Source organism: Streptopelia decaocto (assembly GCF_964273445.1).
Source record: "Streptopelia decaocto genome assembly, chromosome: 5".
Taxonomy (NCBI): domain Eukaryota; kingdom Metazoa; phylum Chordata; class Aves; order Columbiformes; family Columbidae; genus Streptopelia; species Streptopelia decaocto.
The window spans coordinates 5,338,644-5,353,973 of NC_138659.1; the positions used below are offsets into that span (position 1 = coordinate 5,338,644).

Below are 15,330 nucleotides of genomic sequence, written 5' to 3' on the forward strand. Positions count from 1 at the left end.
ACCGTCTGGTTCCACCCCAGAGAGATCAGGAATGTCTCTGGTCGCTGAGCTGTGGAGGCCTAGAAGAGAAGCCACATCCCTGGCTTTTGGTAACTGCCTCTCAGCAGAATAAGTGTGTTCACACTGAAACAGGCAGTACAATGTAAGCAAAAATAAATTAGGTTCCTGAAATGTCAAGTTAATTAGGAATTTAGCTACTTAGCATCAATTAAATAACCGTGGAAAAAATGGCATATGTAATGGTGTGCTTTCTGATTGAGAGGGGGATATATGGCTTGTGTCAGCAGAGCAATTAAACACTGAGATAACTCATCTGAGAGTGTTCATGCAAATAGGGTACCAGCAATGGGTGGCATTGGGCAACTCTAACATGCTTGTATGATAAAACCATGATTCCACCAACTATAGCAACTCTGCTGACACACAAATAAAGTGGTGGTTAGCTATAAGATGGGATGCTTATGATATACTACGGGTTACATACACAGTGAAAGTTTATTGGGCAAACCTAGGAAGGACTGAAGCAATAAAATTAAAAGCGTAGTTCTCTTAATTTAAAGTGTGTCTAGCTTTGATATCTGCTAGTCATCTTCTACCAATGTCAAGGACACTGCTAGCAGGGCACAGATAATATGCTAGCACTTCTGTTCAGTGAGCTTCAATGAGTTCAAATTTTGCAGTGGAAACTACTAGCTCATATTTCATTTAGTTTCTGCTGTGTAGATGACATGTATCTCTCTTCCACCTTCCACAGGAGTGCTCAGAGCAATGAGACTATTAAAAGCAACTATTCAGTACATCCTATGTCTTCACCTGACAGTGCTGAGCTACATCACCAGGGCACAAGACTGCCAGCGGGAACTCCACACATATCAGGTATCCACTGATAAAGCATGGCAAAAATAAGCTGGTCTTCACAGCACACTTAGGAGACTTTTTGTGGGAATTAGAAGTGTAGCTACAGCAGTAAAGACAGAGAGTGATGTCTCAGAGGGGGAAAAGTATGGGATGGGGTGTTGAGGGGTACTGCATTACACCTGAACTCTGTTACTGAGCAGGACAAAGAGGAAGAGACAAAGCCTGAGAGTTACAGAAGATCTTGATTGCCTGTTAGAACTCAGCATCCCCTGGCAAGAGATAGAATAGGCAGGAGGGACAAGCTATCCCACATTAAATGGGAGAGAGTGCAAACATACCGGAGTGGTAGAGCCTGGGGGGATGTAGAAGAGGGGCACCCCGTTCTTGGTGCTCTCAGGAATGGTGAAGTGTTCTGGGACTGTGTCAAAAGACTGCAGATGAACCAACATCTGATCTGTCTGGTTGATGCTGAAAGAGAAAAGGCAGCCACAAAAGCCCACGCTCTCCCTGGTCCTGCCCCAGTCACCCCAGTGCCTGCATACACAGCATTCCCGAGGTACTGGGAGTCCATCTACACCAACATCGCTTTCCAGAGGAACACTGGGATTCAGCACCTGATTTGCAAAGAGCATGTTAAGGAAGTTCAAGTGTAACAGCCTAATATACAAGGCAGATGATCCAACTTGGGAATGAAGTGCTAGAAAAGCAATCTGCCAAACAGCAGGGAGTAATAGTCACCCTGGCCAGGAAATGGTTATAACCCACAGGCCGTTCATGCCCAGAGACATTAGGTGTTGCTCCTAGAGTGACCACGCAACACAGCTGCAAGGCTGCACGGTAAGAACAGCCCACCTCCATGGGGTGGCAGTCACAGTTAAGGTTTGCATCGCACGATCAGGACTCAGGGACAGCAATATCTTCACCACGAAGAAACCTTACAGACTAGGTCACAGGCCAGTTTGAGATTTTCCTTGCCTAGACACCAGTCATGCCTCCTTCTCAGAGCACATTCCTCTGGGACCCTGGGTTGGGATGGCCACCTGCATAACCCATGCCCCAGCATGCCCAGGAAGGCATTTCTTGGTCACATCAGACATTGGGAACTGCTGGGGATGATCTGGCTCACCTCTGCAAGGTGTTCCAGAAGCGCCGGATGACTGTAGTGCGGTACAGGCTGGTGATAGGCTTCCGCATGGTGCAACTGATGTCGTGCAAGATGTCATAGCTTCCCTCCATCGTCACCTCTACCCATGTGCTGCGCTTCGATGGGTCCAGGGGCCAGGGTGTCACAGCTAAGTACTCTATCCTCATGTTATGCTTCCAAAGCAGCACTAGTTTCACCTCCAGCTGAGACCCACCTGCATGGGAGCAGAGAAATAAGTTCAAGTGCTTGTTTGGTACGTATCTGAGATTTATCTCTGACCAGGGACTCCCAGGACTGTGAAACTGTTTGATTTCTATGAGGAAGACCAGGTAATCTAACAGCTGTTTGCTCTAGCTGAAGTCATTCTCTCTCCTTCCCAACCGAGCAATGCTTTGCTTACCCAGTAAGCATTTGGTGAACAGTTATTTAAATGTACACATAGTATCCACACTAGAGAAGGCAACTGAAACTCGGAGGAGGTGGTGACATTCACAACAGGTTCTCTTCTTCACAGCTTCAAGTTCATTTCCAATAAAACTGTTGCTAGCACAGATAAGCAGGGGCTTTAAGCTGTAAAGTTTTCTCATCTGCACTCTGCAAAGTTAATCTATCCCACTGCAGAAACACGGACATCGAGACACGGTGGGCCCAGATCATAAACAACCTGGAAGGTGAGGCCCACTTCTTGAATCAAACTCCTTGCTCTTCCTGCACAGACAGTATTTCACGCAATCTAGAACTTCAAACATCAAAAGCTTCTCACCATGTTTACCCTCTCCTCACAAAGTTACAAAGTAAAGAATAAACATTCACCCTTTCTTCAAACTGTACATTTTTTTTACCTTTTTCTTTAAGCAGGCCATTGCACCTCTAGCAAGATTAATGCAAGCACCTGCCAGCAAGCCGCACTGAGCCAGAAGAGCAGAAAACTGTCACAGTCCTGCTGACTGTGCATATGTATTTGTACTAAAACAAGCCAGGAAAACAAATGACTTTCTATAACAGTGCCACACTGCTGTTTCAACTGCTCAGTCATCGATTCTGATGTCCAGCCTGCTCTGCAGTTTGCTGGACTTGCAACATTTGTGAGATAAGTGATTGTATTTGCTGGAAATCATCCGAACAGGTCACCAGCCTGGATCCTACGTTTCCTGCAGAGTTGCATTTGCTGCTGCCATAGGCACATCATGCCAGACCCTTCACAGGCCAACTACACTCCATTTAAAAGCATTTTGCTCCCATGGTCCCTGCTGGGAGGCTCCCTCAGAGCTTTTTTCCTCCATCAGTGTTTAGAAGAAACCTTCCAGAGTACATGCCAAATTCATGCTCTGTTGTTCTTTTGATTAAACGGTTTTCTTCTGAGACGCTTCATTTCCATAACATTGACAAGGATCATGCACTAGGGGGAGAAATCCTCACCCAGTTTCAGGTGTTATTGTGCAGGTTAAACGAAGCCACAGTCACCAGCAGAATATCCTTCCCCTTAACCACCCCAGACCTTCCTGCACCTCAAGAATTCATCTATACACTGTATTCCACCTGTATTTCATCTGAGGGATAACCAAGATTTTATTTAACGTCATTAATATTTTTAACAATGGGTGCTTTGTGTTACTACACATACAGTTGCCAGGGTTCTACCATCTGTTGTTTCCATATGAAGATTGTCTAGTTTATCAGAGAAGCTAAATAAATTTGTCCCTTTCCATATCATACTGTCACTTCACTCTTACTGCTTTAATGCTCATCCACTGCTTTCTGCACAGTATTTTGGTTCTCATAACAAAGTATTTCCATTTCATCAACAGTAAACATGATAAGTAAATTCCTACATTTTTGCCTAGATCATTAATGAAAATATTTCCTACTTCCACCTGTGTTTCCATTAGTCACCCTGGCTTCACTCCTACGATCCAACACAAATAAAACTAAAACACAGGCAAAATATGTGCTTAGTTTGAAGTCACACCTAGATGAATCTTTGGCTTGTTCTTACTGCAAATCAATCTATTTCTGGTCCTTGACTTAATAGCTAATACAAGTTTCTGCTGCTTTGATTTCTTTCAATGTCCAGCTCTCATTTTTAGAAAACCCACTTTGTCTGTCAGTCCCTGAGACTGAGAATGGCCCTTCTCACTGGTCAGCTTGTGCTCGGCCATTTTTGGTGCTGAACCAATTCACAGAGGAAAATGAGGTTCTGAAAAATGTCCTCCAGGCTCTCCTCAACACACACTAACACAAAATGGTCCTCCCCCTTTCTCAAGCACTTCTGCATACCTAACTAACCACAGTAGCCTTCTAAATGCCTAAATATCTGAAATCAAGTAGTGAGGGTAACCAGAGCACTTATAAATATCACAAATAACCTCTCCAGGCAACTCTGAGGACAAATCTAGCTATTTATTCTATTTTGCCTTCGGCGAAGTGAAGCAGAAAAGCGGCAGTGTCAAAGTCCACGACTGCACTGTTTCCTCTCGCTTCACAGCCAGCTGGCTCCTTAAGAGCCTTTAGTTTTGCATGTTTTGGCAAAAGCTTTTGGCAATCCGGGTTAATTAACTGTTCTTTGTCATACACTTTGTTACAGAATGGCGCAGAGAGGTTCAATTAGCCAAACATGCTTTTCTTTAGCAGAGGCAGTGCTGAATGTTTCAATGTCTTCATCTTTTATACATTTTACTTTGTTAGTTTAAAAGTTTCCTGATCACAGCCAGAAACTCCCCAGAGCATTTAACCTTTCCAAAGTAGAAGTAACATTATCTGCTACTATTCTGAAGGCTGGCATAGAAATATAGACTGTTTTTGATAGCTCAGACATTTCATTTTTAAACTCTTTCTTAAAAAAAAAACTTTATCAAAATACACAGGAAGTATTTCTGGCTCAGGGAGCCCTGAGCTACAAAGAGATAGGGAGCGCTCAAAGGGAAGAAATAACGAGAAGGGAGATACCATGTACTTTTATCCTATTCTTACTCCTCCCTCTGCACCTCCCCATAGCTATTCACCACAGAAGGGAACTCAGACCCAGTGCAGCTGCTCTTCTGCCGTCTTCTCTCGTAAAAATGGAAGATCAACCTGTTTAGCATTCCAGGGGCTAAAAGGTGGCAGGAAAATACCTAGAGGAGAGAGCAGGGAGTGTGGTGAACACGTGGTGGTATTTCTGATACAGTCTTCCAGACTCCTGCATTTGCTGCCTAATAGCACCCTGAGCCAGAGCTTGTAGCTACACCTTTGTGTAAAAAGGTACAATGTGAATTTGCCTGATTGTTTTTTGAATGATTCACACTTGCTACCTCTTCCAGCATTTCTCTGTAGGACTTCACAGTCACAACAGCACTTCACCATTGCTGCCAGATTAAAGAAAGGCTCTTTCTCCAGCGTTGTCCGAGCGGTAAATGAACTGGTGCACAGAAGGACAAAAGACACAATACTGAGCACAGTGTGGACAGGAACTGACTTGTTGGGCTGTTTCATAGACATTCTTAGACAAGGAAAGTGCAATGGACCTAATCTGCCTGGATTGAAGGGAAGCACCTCATGCCACACCTCCAGGAGATTAGCAAAAGCAATCTGCAGATGTCACCAGAACACCTGTGTCAATGGGAAATCTTAACAGATTATTACTTTTAATAGAAAACTCCCGAAACAAGAAATCAGGGATATTCCTGGAAGATCAACTTTAGAAATTATCCCACCTAATATGATTGTTAGCAACCTTCCAAAAAGAGCTGTTTTAGATCCGTTCAGTCTGTAAGAACCATGAGGCCAAAAGAACTGCAATTCATTCCCAGCCATCGCACAAGAACAGTGAGCTGAACCCAGTGAGATGAACTTAAAGAGCACTATTATGTGATGAATACCACATTTAGGGACTACTAAACAAACAAATAAAACAAACAATAAAACACCCTTAAGGACTCACGAGCTGGAAGCAAAAGTGTGTGAAAGATGCAGGGATTTCTGCGCTAACAACGCAATGCAATCACAGAGAAAGCTCATGTGATTCCTGATCTATCAGATATGGTATTTTACTTCAGAAGCAGGGAAGAAGTATCATTACTGAACAAGGCACTGATAAAAGCACATTTACAACAGTCTTACCAACTGTTTCAAGAAACAGGACATCAAACTGCAAAAAGTGAACAACTGAGGAGAAAAAAAAGTGTGCTGCTAAGATAAATAAACAAAACAGAAAACCTGCTCTTACAAAAGAAGGTTGAAACATTGGTTTGCTTAACCTGCCACAAGAAAGGTTACAGGGAGAGAGGCATTGTTCTTAAACACGTTTGTGCAATACCAGAGAAGGAGGATAAACTTTTAATTAAGGATAATAAAAATAACACAGGTCTAATTGAGTCTGAGTGAGTTTAGAAAGGAAGGTAGAGAAAGAGCAAAGAAGCTCTGGGACAATCTTCCAAGCAGAGCAGTTGCATAACTTATTTACATGGTTTTCAGGCAGACCACAGTAAATTCACAGAAAACATCACATGGCAAGTTTGGAATGATTTTGAAGTTGTACCACAGACTTTGATTTTTCTGATATAAAACATATTGTGTGTACTAATATCACAAAAAGAATAGTTGAAGGTACTGTGTCACCATGTGTTGTACATGTTTACGCTGTGTTCTAAGAATCCCATCCTCCTGGCTTTTTGCTGGTCATTGTGAAGGCCAACAATAATTTCTTCTCTTGCGTGCAATTCATAACCTCTATTTGGATTTCCTCATCTCCCCTTCAGTTAAAGCACCAGCCACAGTTAAAACACACAGCTGGAGAGGGAAAGTCAGGCATGGTTTACTGGTACTCCTTGGGCTACTCATATCCCTCAAGGTCCTCAGTCAGTGGTTTGTTCTCACACTCCAGGTGCAATAATCTCCAGTGAGTCAGATGAGAGAACAGGACCACTGGCTGGTTCAATGTTCTTCTAGTATTGGTCATGGTCCTGACTGCTTGGCATTTTCACCCGACAATATCCTTTTTTCCCCCAATTTCTTCCTTTGGAAGACTGTAGTTTGGAGGCATTAAATCTGTTGTACCAAAGGGCTCACCTTTGTGTTAGTATTTTGGAGTGCATCTAGCAAAGGACTAGAAAGGGATGAAAAAAGGAGAAATATAAAGGAAATCCCAGAAAACTCTGCAAAACCCCAAGTTCTATCAGTAGTTTCCCTGCAATTGTGGGGACTCATTTCCAGGATACAGAGGGTCACAGTCTGTCTGTCCCTCTCCAGGCACTTACAGCCACAGAGGATGAGCATGGCAAGTGCACAACTGCACAACCAATACTGGACAGTTCTGTGTTGGGCAATTGTTCCAGAACACAAACTTAGAATTTGCAGAAAATGGCTCCTTCCTCCACAATACCAGTGACTCTGCTGAGATGGCAGACCCTGCACTTTCCTCTAAACAGTTGAGAACAGTCCTATCCGAGCTTCCAGCCCCCAATGCAGCACAGTCACCTTTCGTGATGTTGACCTCACGGATGCTGTAGCCCTCGCGCAGCCGGACGGAGACAATGCTCACGAGGTCAGCATGCACCTCCTTCTCCGTGTGCTTCTTCCTCCTCATCGCCAGAGCAGGGTTGCTGCTTGCAGACACCAGGTGCTCATTGAACAGTCTATGCTGGGACACTGCAAACGGCACAGATGGGGGTTGTGAGGGAGCAGCTCCGCTGCTGCTCGCCCTACAGCAACAGCCCTCCCAAAGTGCTCTACAAACACTGCCGGGAACACTCGCTGGCCTGAAGAACAGCACATCCTTCAAGCACCAGTTGCACCCAATCCTGATTCTGCAACACAGCAAACAGGTCCACTCGTGTCGCCAAGAGGCCTGGGAGAGGGGCAGGGTGGGAAGCCAGGCCTGGCTTCCCCGGGACAGCTTCTGTGACAAGGCACACACTGGTGTTACATGTTTAGCCTAGACAGGCAGAAACTGCACAGCTGTTGCAAGAGTTGCACAGCAAGCTTTTGGGCTTTACCCCTTTCCCTGGAAAACCCTGAATTTCCAGGTGCTTTCTAAAAGGTATCAGGATGCAGAAGTGTTGCGTTTAAACTACTAACTCCTGAACCTTTTAAGATTCAACATTTTCAAGTCCCAGGCCAACTCTCTTCAAACTTGTGGCTGGATACAGGTTCTGCTGCCGAGTTACAGAAAGCACAGATGGCACGAGCACATCGCCAGGGCATGAAAGGGTGGTAACTAATCTCCCCTGGCATACTCTTGGTCACTAACACTCACAAATAAGAACAACCAAGAGAGGTATTTGGGACAGTTCTCAGGGGCCTAGTTGTTCAACCCAAACTGCCATCTGCAAACCCAATTAGGACAAGCTCTCCAGAATGTCCGCATCTGCGAGCTAGCCAGTGCGCAGGAAAGGTCAAACAAGAGCTTCTCGCCCCTTCCAAGTTCCAACACGGCAGGCCTAACTGCAGTTTGCTGAGTGAAATCCACCGAAAGGGAAACAGTGCAAAATGGGACATCAGTTTTCCCCAGTTCACTCAATTCCTGGAACCAGGAGGGGAGTTACAGAAGAGGCTGCATGGCCCAACACTGCCCAGAGCCTACAGGAGACACAGAGCTCTGGGGGGTCCAAGATACTGTGCACCCCCAGGGCCCTCCTTCTCACCCAGGCACAAGCATGCCTTGCCGCCTGTCAGAGAAGGCAGCATTCTTGCCAAAGCACACACACTGCTGCCTTTTCCTTGCCTCCATAATACTCAGAATGACCTGGAGGGGACAAGGGAGGGCATCAGCATAACCAAGCCTGGGGATGTCACCCCAAAGAGAGGTGCTGTAAACATCTGTCTGCTGGAAGGAAGACATGCACACTCCTCACCACAGTAGTATTCTGGATTCAGGGACTCGCCAGTACGCAGAAAGGAGTACAGCAGGAACGCCTTGTGATACACATTCAGATCCAGGCTCAGGGGATCCAGCTCAGGGCACGTGGAGAGGTAAGCACCAAAAGTGGCCATGGCGATGAATTTCATCAGTTCCACATTGGGAACATGGCCAAAGCTGCAATCGTAGGAGTAGACACCGCCCACCTACGGGATGGATAAAGACAATACCTCAGAGTGCGGCACTGCTGAGGACAAGGGATAGAACCAAGCCAAGGCCTTGGAGAGGCAGAAGAGTCCCCTCTGAAGGTGAACACTGCTGACAGCGACTCATCTCTTCCCCTCTTGCCAGCAGCTGCCCGCACGCTCACAGACAACAGCAGACCTACCTGTACAAAGGAGCAGGCCACAGTGCCACTGCGGAGCTGGTTGAGTAAAGTCTCGCACACAGCCACATCAGGGACACTTGTCACACCATCCGTAATTATTATGATACCTGTGAAGAGGGCAGTATCTTAGTGCATTCTCCATCTCAACCAGATACCACTCTCCAGACATATCCACCAGGGATAAAATTTAGGCAGGGCAAAAGCAGAAAGGAAAATGCTGAGGTTGTTTTACAGCAAGGTGTTGTGGAGCTGGCAAATTTCCCAACTAGGTACAGCAAAGTCCTCAGATGGGGCACAGCTCTGCACACCCCGAGCTGTTCTGAGCAACAGTCATGGCTGTGCTTCCTCACATGGTGCAGAGTTGTTCTCCTCCCTGTTCCCACCATCACAATTTGCCCACAAGTGCAGAGCAATAGCTGCTGCTGAAATGTCATCCCTAACAAAAGGGTCTATGCACCAGCCCTTAGAAAAATCAATCTCAGTCCAAGGCAGGAGGAATACAATCCTTCGTAGGCAACTGGGCAACCCTTCACGCAGCAGAGGAAGCCAACCTGCGCTGGAGTTGGAGGGCAGCAGCTGCAGCGCCAGGATGCCCTGTCGGACCATGCTGACAAGGCCAACATCTGCAGTGACAACAGATACGCTGGGCTTCCTCCCAGACGGCTCCTGCACATCACCAGGGCTCTCTTGGCTCAGAGGAGACAGATCCACCTGGAAAAGTGAAAAAACCAACCACTAGGCCCCATGGGACAGACTTCAGCCTAGCTCTTGTTTTCATTCTCCTCACAGCCTTCAGCCTAGCACCCCATAGTACCACAGCTCTGGAGCACTTCAGCAGACTCAACTTCTAGATTTCCAGGTGCTCTCAATATCCTAATTTCCCCGGCCCCTTAGAACAGCTGGGCAAGGTTGCTTGGGGGCGGAGGAAGCGGACAACATGCTCAGAGCTTTATTATAGGCTGATTTCTCACATTAGGGGAAAGATGAGATGTTTTGGGGTCACTAAAACCCCTCTGCAAAGCAGAGCAGTTCCCAATTAAAGAGATGATTAATACCTCTTCTTTCCTTGTAGTCTAGCAGAAGCTGCAGCTATTCAGTATCTACTAAAGTAAAGCCCAAAAACACTGGAGAGGCAGAGATAGCAACATCTCACATACCAAGCACTGCAGCAGAGGGGTTGAGGAGCCTCATAAGGACAAAGTCTAGTGCCTATACATTTAACTCTGTCTAAACAGCACTCGTTATGCAGTGCTGATATAAGGAAACGTAGGTAGGCTTCGTGTGGATCTTCTATGAAAAATACCCCTCAGGCAAAGCAAGAAATTTGTATAATTACACTGATGAGGAACCTACTGCATTCATAGTCCCCTCATCTCCGGAAGGTTCTGGCAGTTCAACCCTGTAATAAACTATTGCTTCATTTTTACTGCTATGACAGAGAATGAGCAAGACCCTCCCCTGCCAAACTACAGATGCCTGGAGGTGGGAAAAGCACATTAGAACTAAGTGAACTTTTGTTCTGCACAAATGGGAGCAGTTTGTGCTCATGAGCAAAACCCATGACAATCCATCATTTTAATTTGCGAGAGATGCCTGAAATTCAGACACTTGTTGACAATGATATAACTAATGCAACTTCAAAAGTTAAAGACAGTTTCAGTCCCTGCCCTTCCTCTGGGACCTCCCGCCTCCACCCACAGCCTGTGGCAGGACTCACCAGTCCCTCTGGCTGCAAGCGCGTCTCTTTCCCCCATTTGCATGAAAAAAGTTATAGGATAGTTTACCACAAGAGAAATACTACAGCGAGCAGGAATGCATACAAAGCACTGCAAAAACATCAGCTGGACACACTGGTAAAGGTATTTACTTCCTGCAGTCTTCTTTCTGTTCAAGGACTGATAGTCTTGGCATTCAAAGATACACATTTCTGCTAGAATACGAGATTCGAAGCACTTCAGATATACAACTGCAATAGGTCACCAGCAGCTCATCTGGTTTTGAGACTTTTTTTTATTTTTTGCCCAAACTCTAATAACTAATGCTAAATAACGACTAAATAATCTCAGCCAAGCCAATAATGCCTTTGACTGCAAAAATGTGCCCACAGATACAACTGTGACTGCTACATGAACACGGCAGTATCACAATTAACCTTCACGCTCTTAATTTCCAAGATCAGGAGAGATTATCTTGATAAGAAACCCATAAACATTCTGAATCCCTACAGAGTCTCACTTTTAATGTCATCCTAAGCTGTATTTTAGAGTGCTATCATTAACTGGCTGATACCTACATCCTGGCTACTGAACAGCATCTGCCACAGATTACAAGGAGTATTAGAATCTGCATCAGCTGTTTATTCAGTTTCATGGTCAGTTTCATGGTAACAAGGAAGTATTTTCATTCAAGATTGTAACAAGGGCCAAGGGCATATTCACAGCTATTTACAGACTGAGGATATTGGCATAATCATCTCTCCCACCATCTTCTTCAGAGAGAAAGCGTATCCTACAGTTTATCCCATGATGCACAAGAAGTCAGGATGCTTTATGGTGCAATCATCTTGGGGAAAGTAACCATTCCCATCACTGGTTCGGTTCTGCTTTTCTCAGTGTTCACATCTCATAACCGGATCCCACAAAGTTCTCTTACAAACTCCTTAGCTGTTCCTTCTCCAGGCCCATACTGCTGTTCCTCTTGTTGCCACCCCCCCAGAGCACAGATCTCCAAGGAGCCAAGAGACCCCAACCACCTCTGCCCTCCTCACCTGCGGTTTGGGTTCATACTGTTGCTGGAGCATCTCTGCCACTTTGTTCTCAAAGGCACAGAGCTGTGAGTAAACTTGGTCCAGAAAAGCCTCTCGTTTCGTCTCATCCAGCTGACAGCCCTGGAATAGTACCTGGCCCAAGGACACGTGTGTCAGTCACCAAGTTAGGGTTTTATAACAAATGATACACAGGAGCACAGTTCTGACACGTCCCTGACAAAGCCCAGGTCCAGCACTGGCCTCTTGTCACTATTGCTGTTTAGTGCCAACTGCCTGCGAGCAGCTCTGCGGCAGATGCTCACATCGCTCTTTGGGAAATCTCCTTCTCAGGCAAATTCCTACTTTTTCCTACTACCAGGATAAGCAGTTTTCAGGAGAAAGCAATGCAAGATCCTTGTTAGAAGCCCTTAACCCTGACCTGATGTCTCTAGGGAAGGCCTGATTGTATTAATCTAACGTGCCTATAGAGCTGTGATGTTTGTGTTCAACGGATTTAAACTTCATCAATACAAGTTGTACGAGAATATTATGCAGCATGAATATTGGCTATTATTGTACTAATAACCTTGGTATATTTGAAATTAAAACCCAAGAATATACCAGGCAAGATGTGTTCAATAAACTAGATTTTTAGTCAAAGTAGATTTGATGTCTTCTAGGGATCCTTTTACTATTAGCAAGGTATTACCCCACACAGAATTTCAGACAGTATATGTAAGAGGTATATGAGCATACTGTTCTTTTGTTATTACTGTTTTGGGATTCTTCATTCATGCAGCTTTCTTCTGCCCTATTCTTCATGAAGCATTAAGTATGATGGAGTTCATCTTAAACATTTCAAAAAAATAGAGCTTGTTGATAAATTTATATTTTAAGGTTCTGTACTTCCATGCTTATCCCTCCATATTCAACCTGTTCAGCGTGAACACCAGTAGGACGCTCAGTGTTTCGGGATTTCAGGGTGGCTTTGCTTGTCACAGCTAGAAACTGCAGAAGGAAGGACAGTCCTTCCACCTGGCTGGCGCAGCTGGACTCAACCTTAAACATCTTTTCCAACCTGAATAATTCTGCGATTCTATAGACTGATCCTATTCTCTTCCAGTAAGTGGCTGGATAAAGGAACAGGGAATTTAAATAAAGCAAAAATAAGACAGGACATCACAGAGGAGGCCAAGTGATGTGACAGAGGGAGCCTGTCACCACAGGAACAACCTGAGCTGACAGGCATGACACTTGTGTTTACAGACGCCACCACTGTTCAGGAAATCTCTACCCACAACCAGGAGGCAAAAAAGACACAACACACAAAGAACCCAACAGACAGCTGGGACACTGTTATCTACAATCCCTCAACCTCAGATGGGCAAGACCTCAGAGCAACATGAGAAAACTAAATGATTACAAAACAGACAGCCATTCCAGGACAAGTGATACACGTATATGCCTTTTCTTCCATATAAGTAACATAAAGCTTATTCACTTGTACCCAAAGATTACAGTTCCTGGCATCACACAATAAACAGGTCATTAGACAGATCCGAAGACGAAACACATAGCAATGTCACAGTGTTCAATTTAGAGTAAACAGAGGAGATGATGAGGCAAAGCATGATGATGTCTGCTGATGACACAAAAATATCATTGGCAAACAAGGAAATTCCTGAAAATAATGTTAAAATTTCATGAGGTGGAAGGGTAAACAAGAAGGATAAACTTCAAAAACGACACTGGCACCATAAACCAGATTTTGATTTGTTAAAACAGGCCTGCCCCATCTCAAGCAAAATCTCGCTGGAGCCCAGCTGGTCTCTTCAGCAAGGAGAAACATTTGTACCAGTGCAAAAAGAGAGCAAGGTTTGTAGGAAGAGGCAATTATCTTTCAATAAACCACTGCTACACAGTTGGAGCAGGCAGACAAGCTTTGGGGCACACCAGGTCTTCTTGAATACTTCTAATTACAACAGGCCAAAAAGCATTAGTCAATAGAAATTAGGGAAAAAAAAAAAAAAAAAGCCAAAACAAGCACATATTCAACACAAGGGAAACACTCCCCATGGCTCAGCTCTGAGAAGGTGCATGTGGGTGGTGGTCTCTGCTGGGCACTGCTCCCCCAGGAGAAACCGCTGCTTCCTCCCCAGAAAGAAGAAGTCACTCACACATCCTTTCCCAACACACCAGGCTGCACGTTTAACAAGACAAGCATGCAGCATCCCAGAGAACCAAGCCCGGGTACCACAAGACCCCACTTTCCCCTGTCTTCCCAGGAAGCCAACAGGGCAGGCTGCTCACATGCTGAGACGTGCCAAGGGAGAGACTGAACTTTACCTGATGGGACTGGAGGCCAATGATGGAGGAATACGCCTGGATGGTGACAAAGATCTCTGGCTGGTAGATAATGTCTGAACCAGGGATACGAAAAGGTCTTAACAACCCCACCAAGCATCGGGAAAGGGCATGAAACACTTCATCAAAAATTATCTCCCCTGTTGAGTCATCCTACAGAAACAGAGAAAGGAAACCGTTTTATCATCTTCTAGGACTTTCAGTCTCACTGCTCATTGCCCTAAAATGCAGAGCCAACAACAAACATCCTTCTGCAATGGCAGCTGGATTGGAATGACAGCTCTCTGCAGATGAAGGTCATATACTGAGCATTCAGCAGAGAAACGGGATCTGCCATGAAGCTGCTCAGCTACATGCATTGCACTCTTCGCTCCTGGCAAAAGCAACACCTCTGTCAAAGGTAAAACTAACACAGAAACGAATATGCTTTCTCGGCAAACTGAAAAGGGCCCAGCCTTTTCATACACAACAGCCCAAAGCAGCAGCTTGTGCACTTACCACAATCCCTGTGGAGGGGCTCAGATCAAGCTCAATCACGAACCGGTACTGGCGGGCCAGGAAGGTGACGCGTGTGGAGGGCACGAGGAGGTAGGGCCTGGGCTGGACAGGCTCGTCTGGCTGCCACCCGTTAGGCAAGATGCTGAGAACATCAAGTTCATTTTCTGAGTTTACCTACAAAACCAAGTGAATAGTAAGTGCTGGAACATCAAGCCAAGCCAGAGGAAGAATCAGAGAAAGGCGCTGGGCTCCTGCAGGCTCTCGAGCGGCGCAGAGCCAGCCGGTCACAGCAGGCTGCGCCGACACTGCCGCCCCGGCCCCACTCACCAGCTCGGGCTCGGGCACGGCCCAGATGACCTGGTGGAGGCGGCTGAGGACCCAGGCCAGGCGCACGTTGCGGGAGATGCGATAGTCCTTCTTCATCAGCAGGAAGACATGCCCAGCCTCCTCCACCTGCGGCGGGAGCACAGCGGCCCGGCTCACCGGGGGCTCGGCGG

At 45.8% G+C, this 15,330-nt stretch overlaps 1 protein-coding gene across 4 annotated transcripts in view; it reads right to left on the reverse strand.

Moving 5' to 3' along the window:
• SZT2 (SZT2 subunit of KICSTOR complex) overlaps positions 1 to 15,330 on the reverse strand; it is a 56,297-nt gene that overhangs the window by 40,684 nt on the left and 283 nt on the right. For all 4 annotated transcript variants that reach the window (XM_082053963.1, XM_082053960.1, XM_082053961.1 and 1 more), the window contains exons 2-11: positions 15,161 to 15,286; positions 14,834 to 15,007; positions 14,318 to 14,488; positions 11,993 to 12,124; positions 9,777 to 9,936; positions 9,226 to 9,332; positions 8,833 to 9,043; positions 7,457 to 7,627; positions 1,985 to 2,216; positions 1,197 to 1,326 (exon numbers count right to left, since the gene is read on the reverse strand). In XM_082053963.1, the coding sequence (XP_081910089.1) occupies positions 1,197 to 1,326; positions 1,985 to 2,216; positions 7,457 to 7,627; positions 8,833 to 9,043; positions 9,226 to 9,332; positions 9,777 to 9,936; positions 11,993 to 12,124; positions 14,318 to 14,488; positions 14,834 to 15,007; positions 15,161 to 15,286 (1,614 nt within the window). The remainder of the gene's footprint in view (positions 1 to 1,196; positions 1,327 to 1,984; positions 2,217 to 7,456; positions 7,628 to 8,832; positions 9,044 to 9,225; positions 9,333 to 9,776; positions 9,937 to 11,992; positions 12,125 to 14,317; positions 14,489 to 14,833; positions 15,008 to 15,160; positions 15,287 to 15,330) is intronic.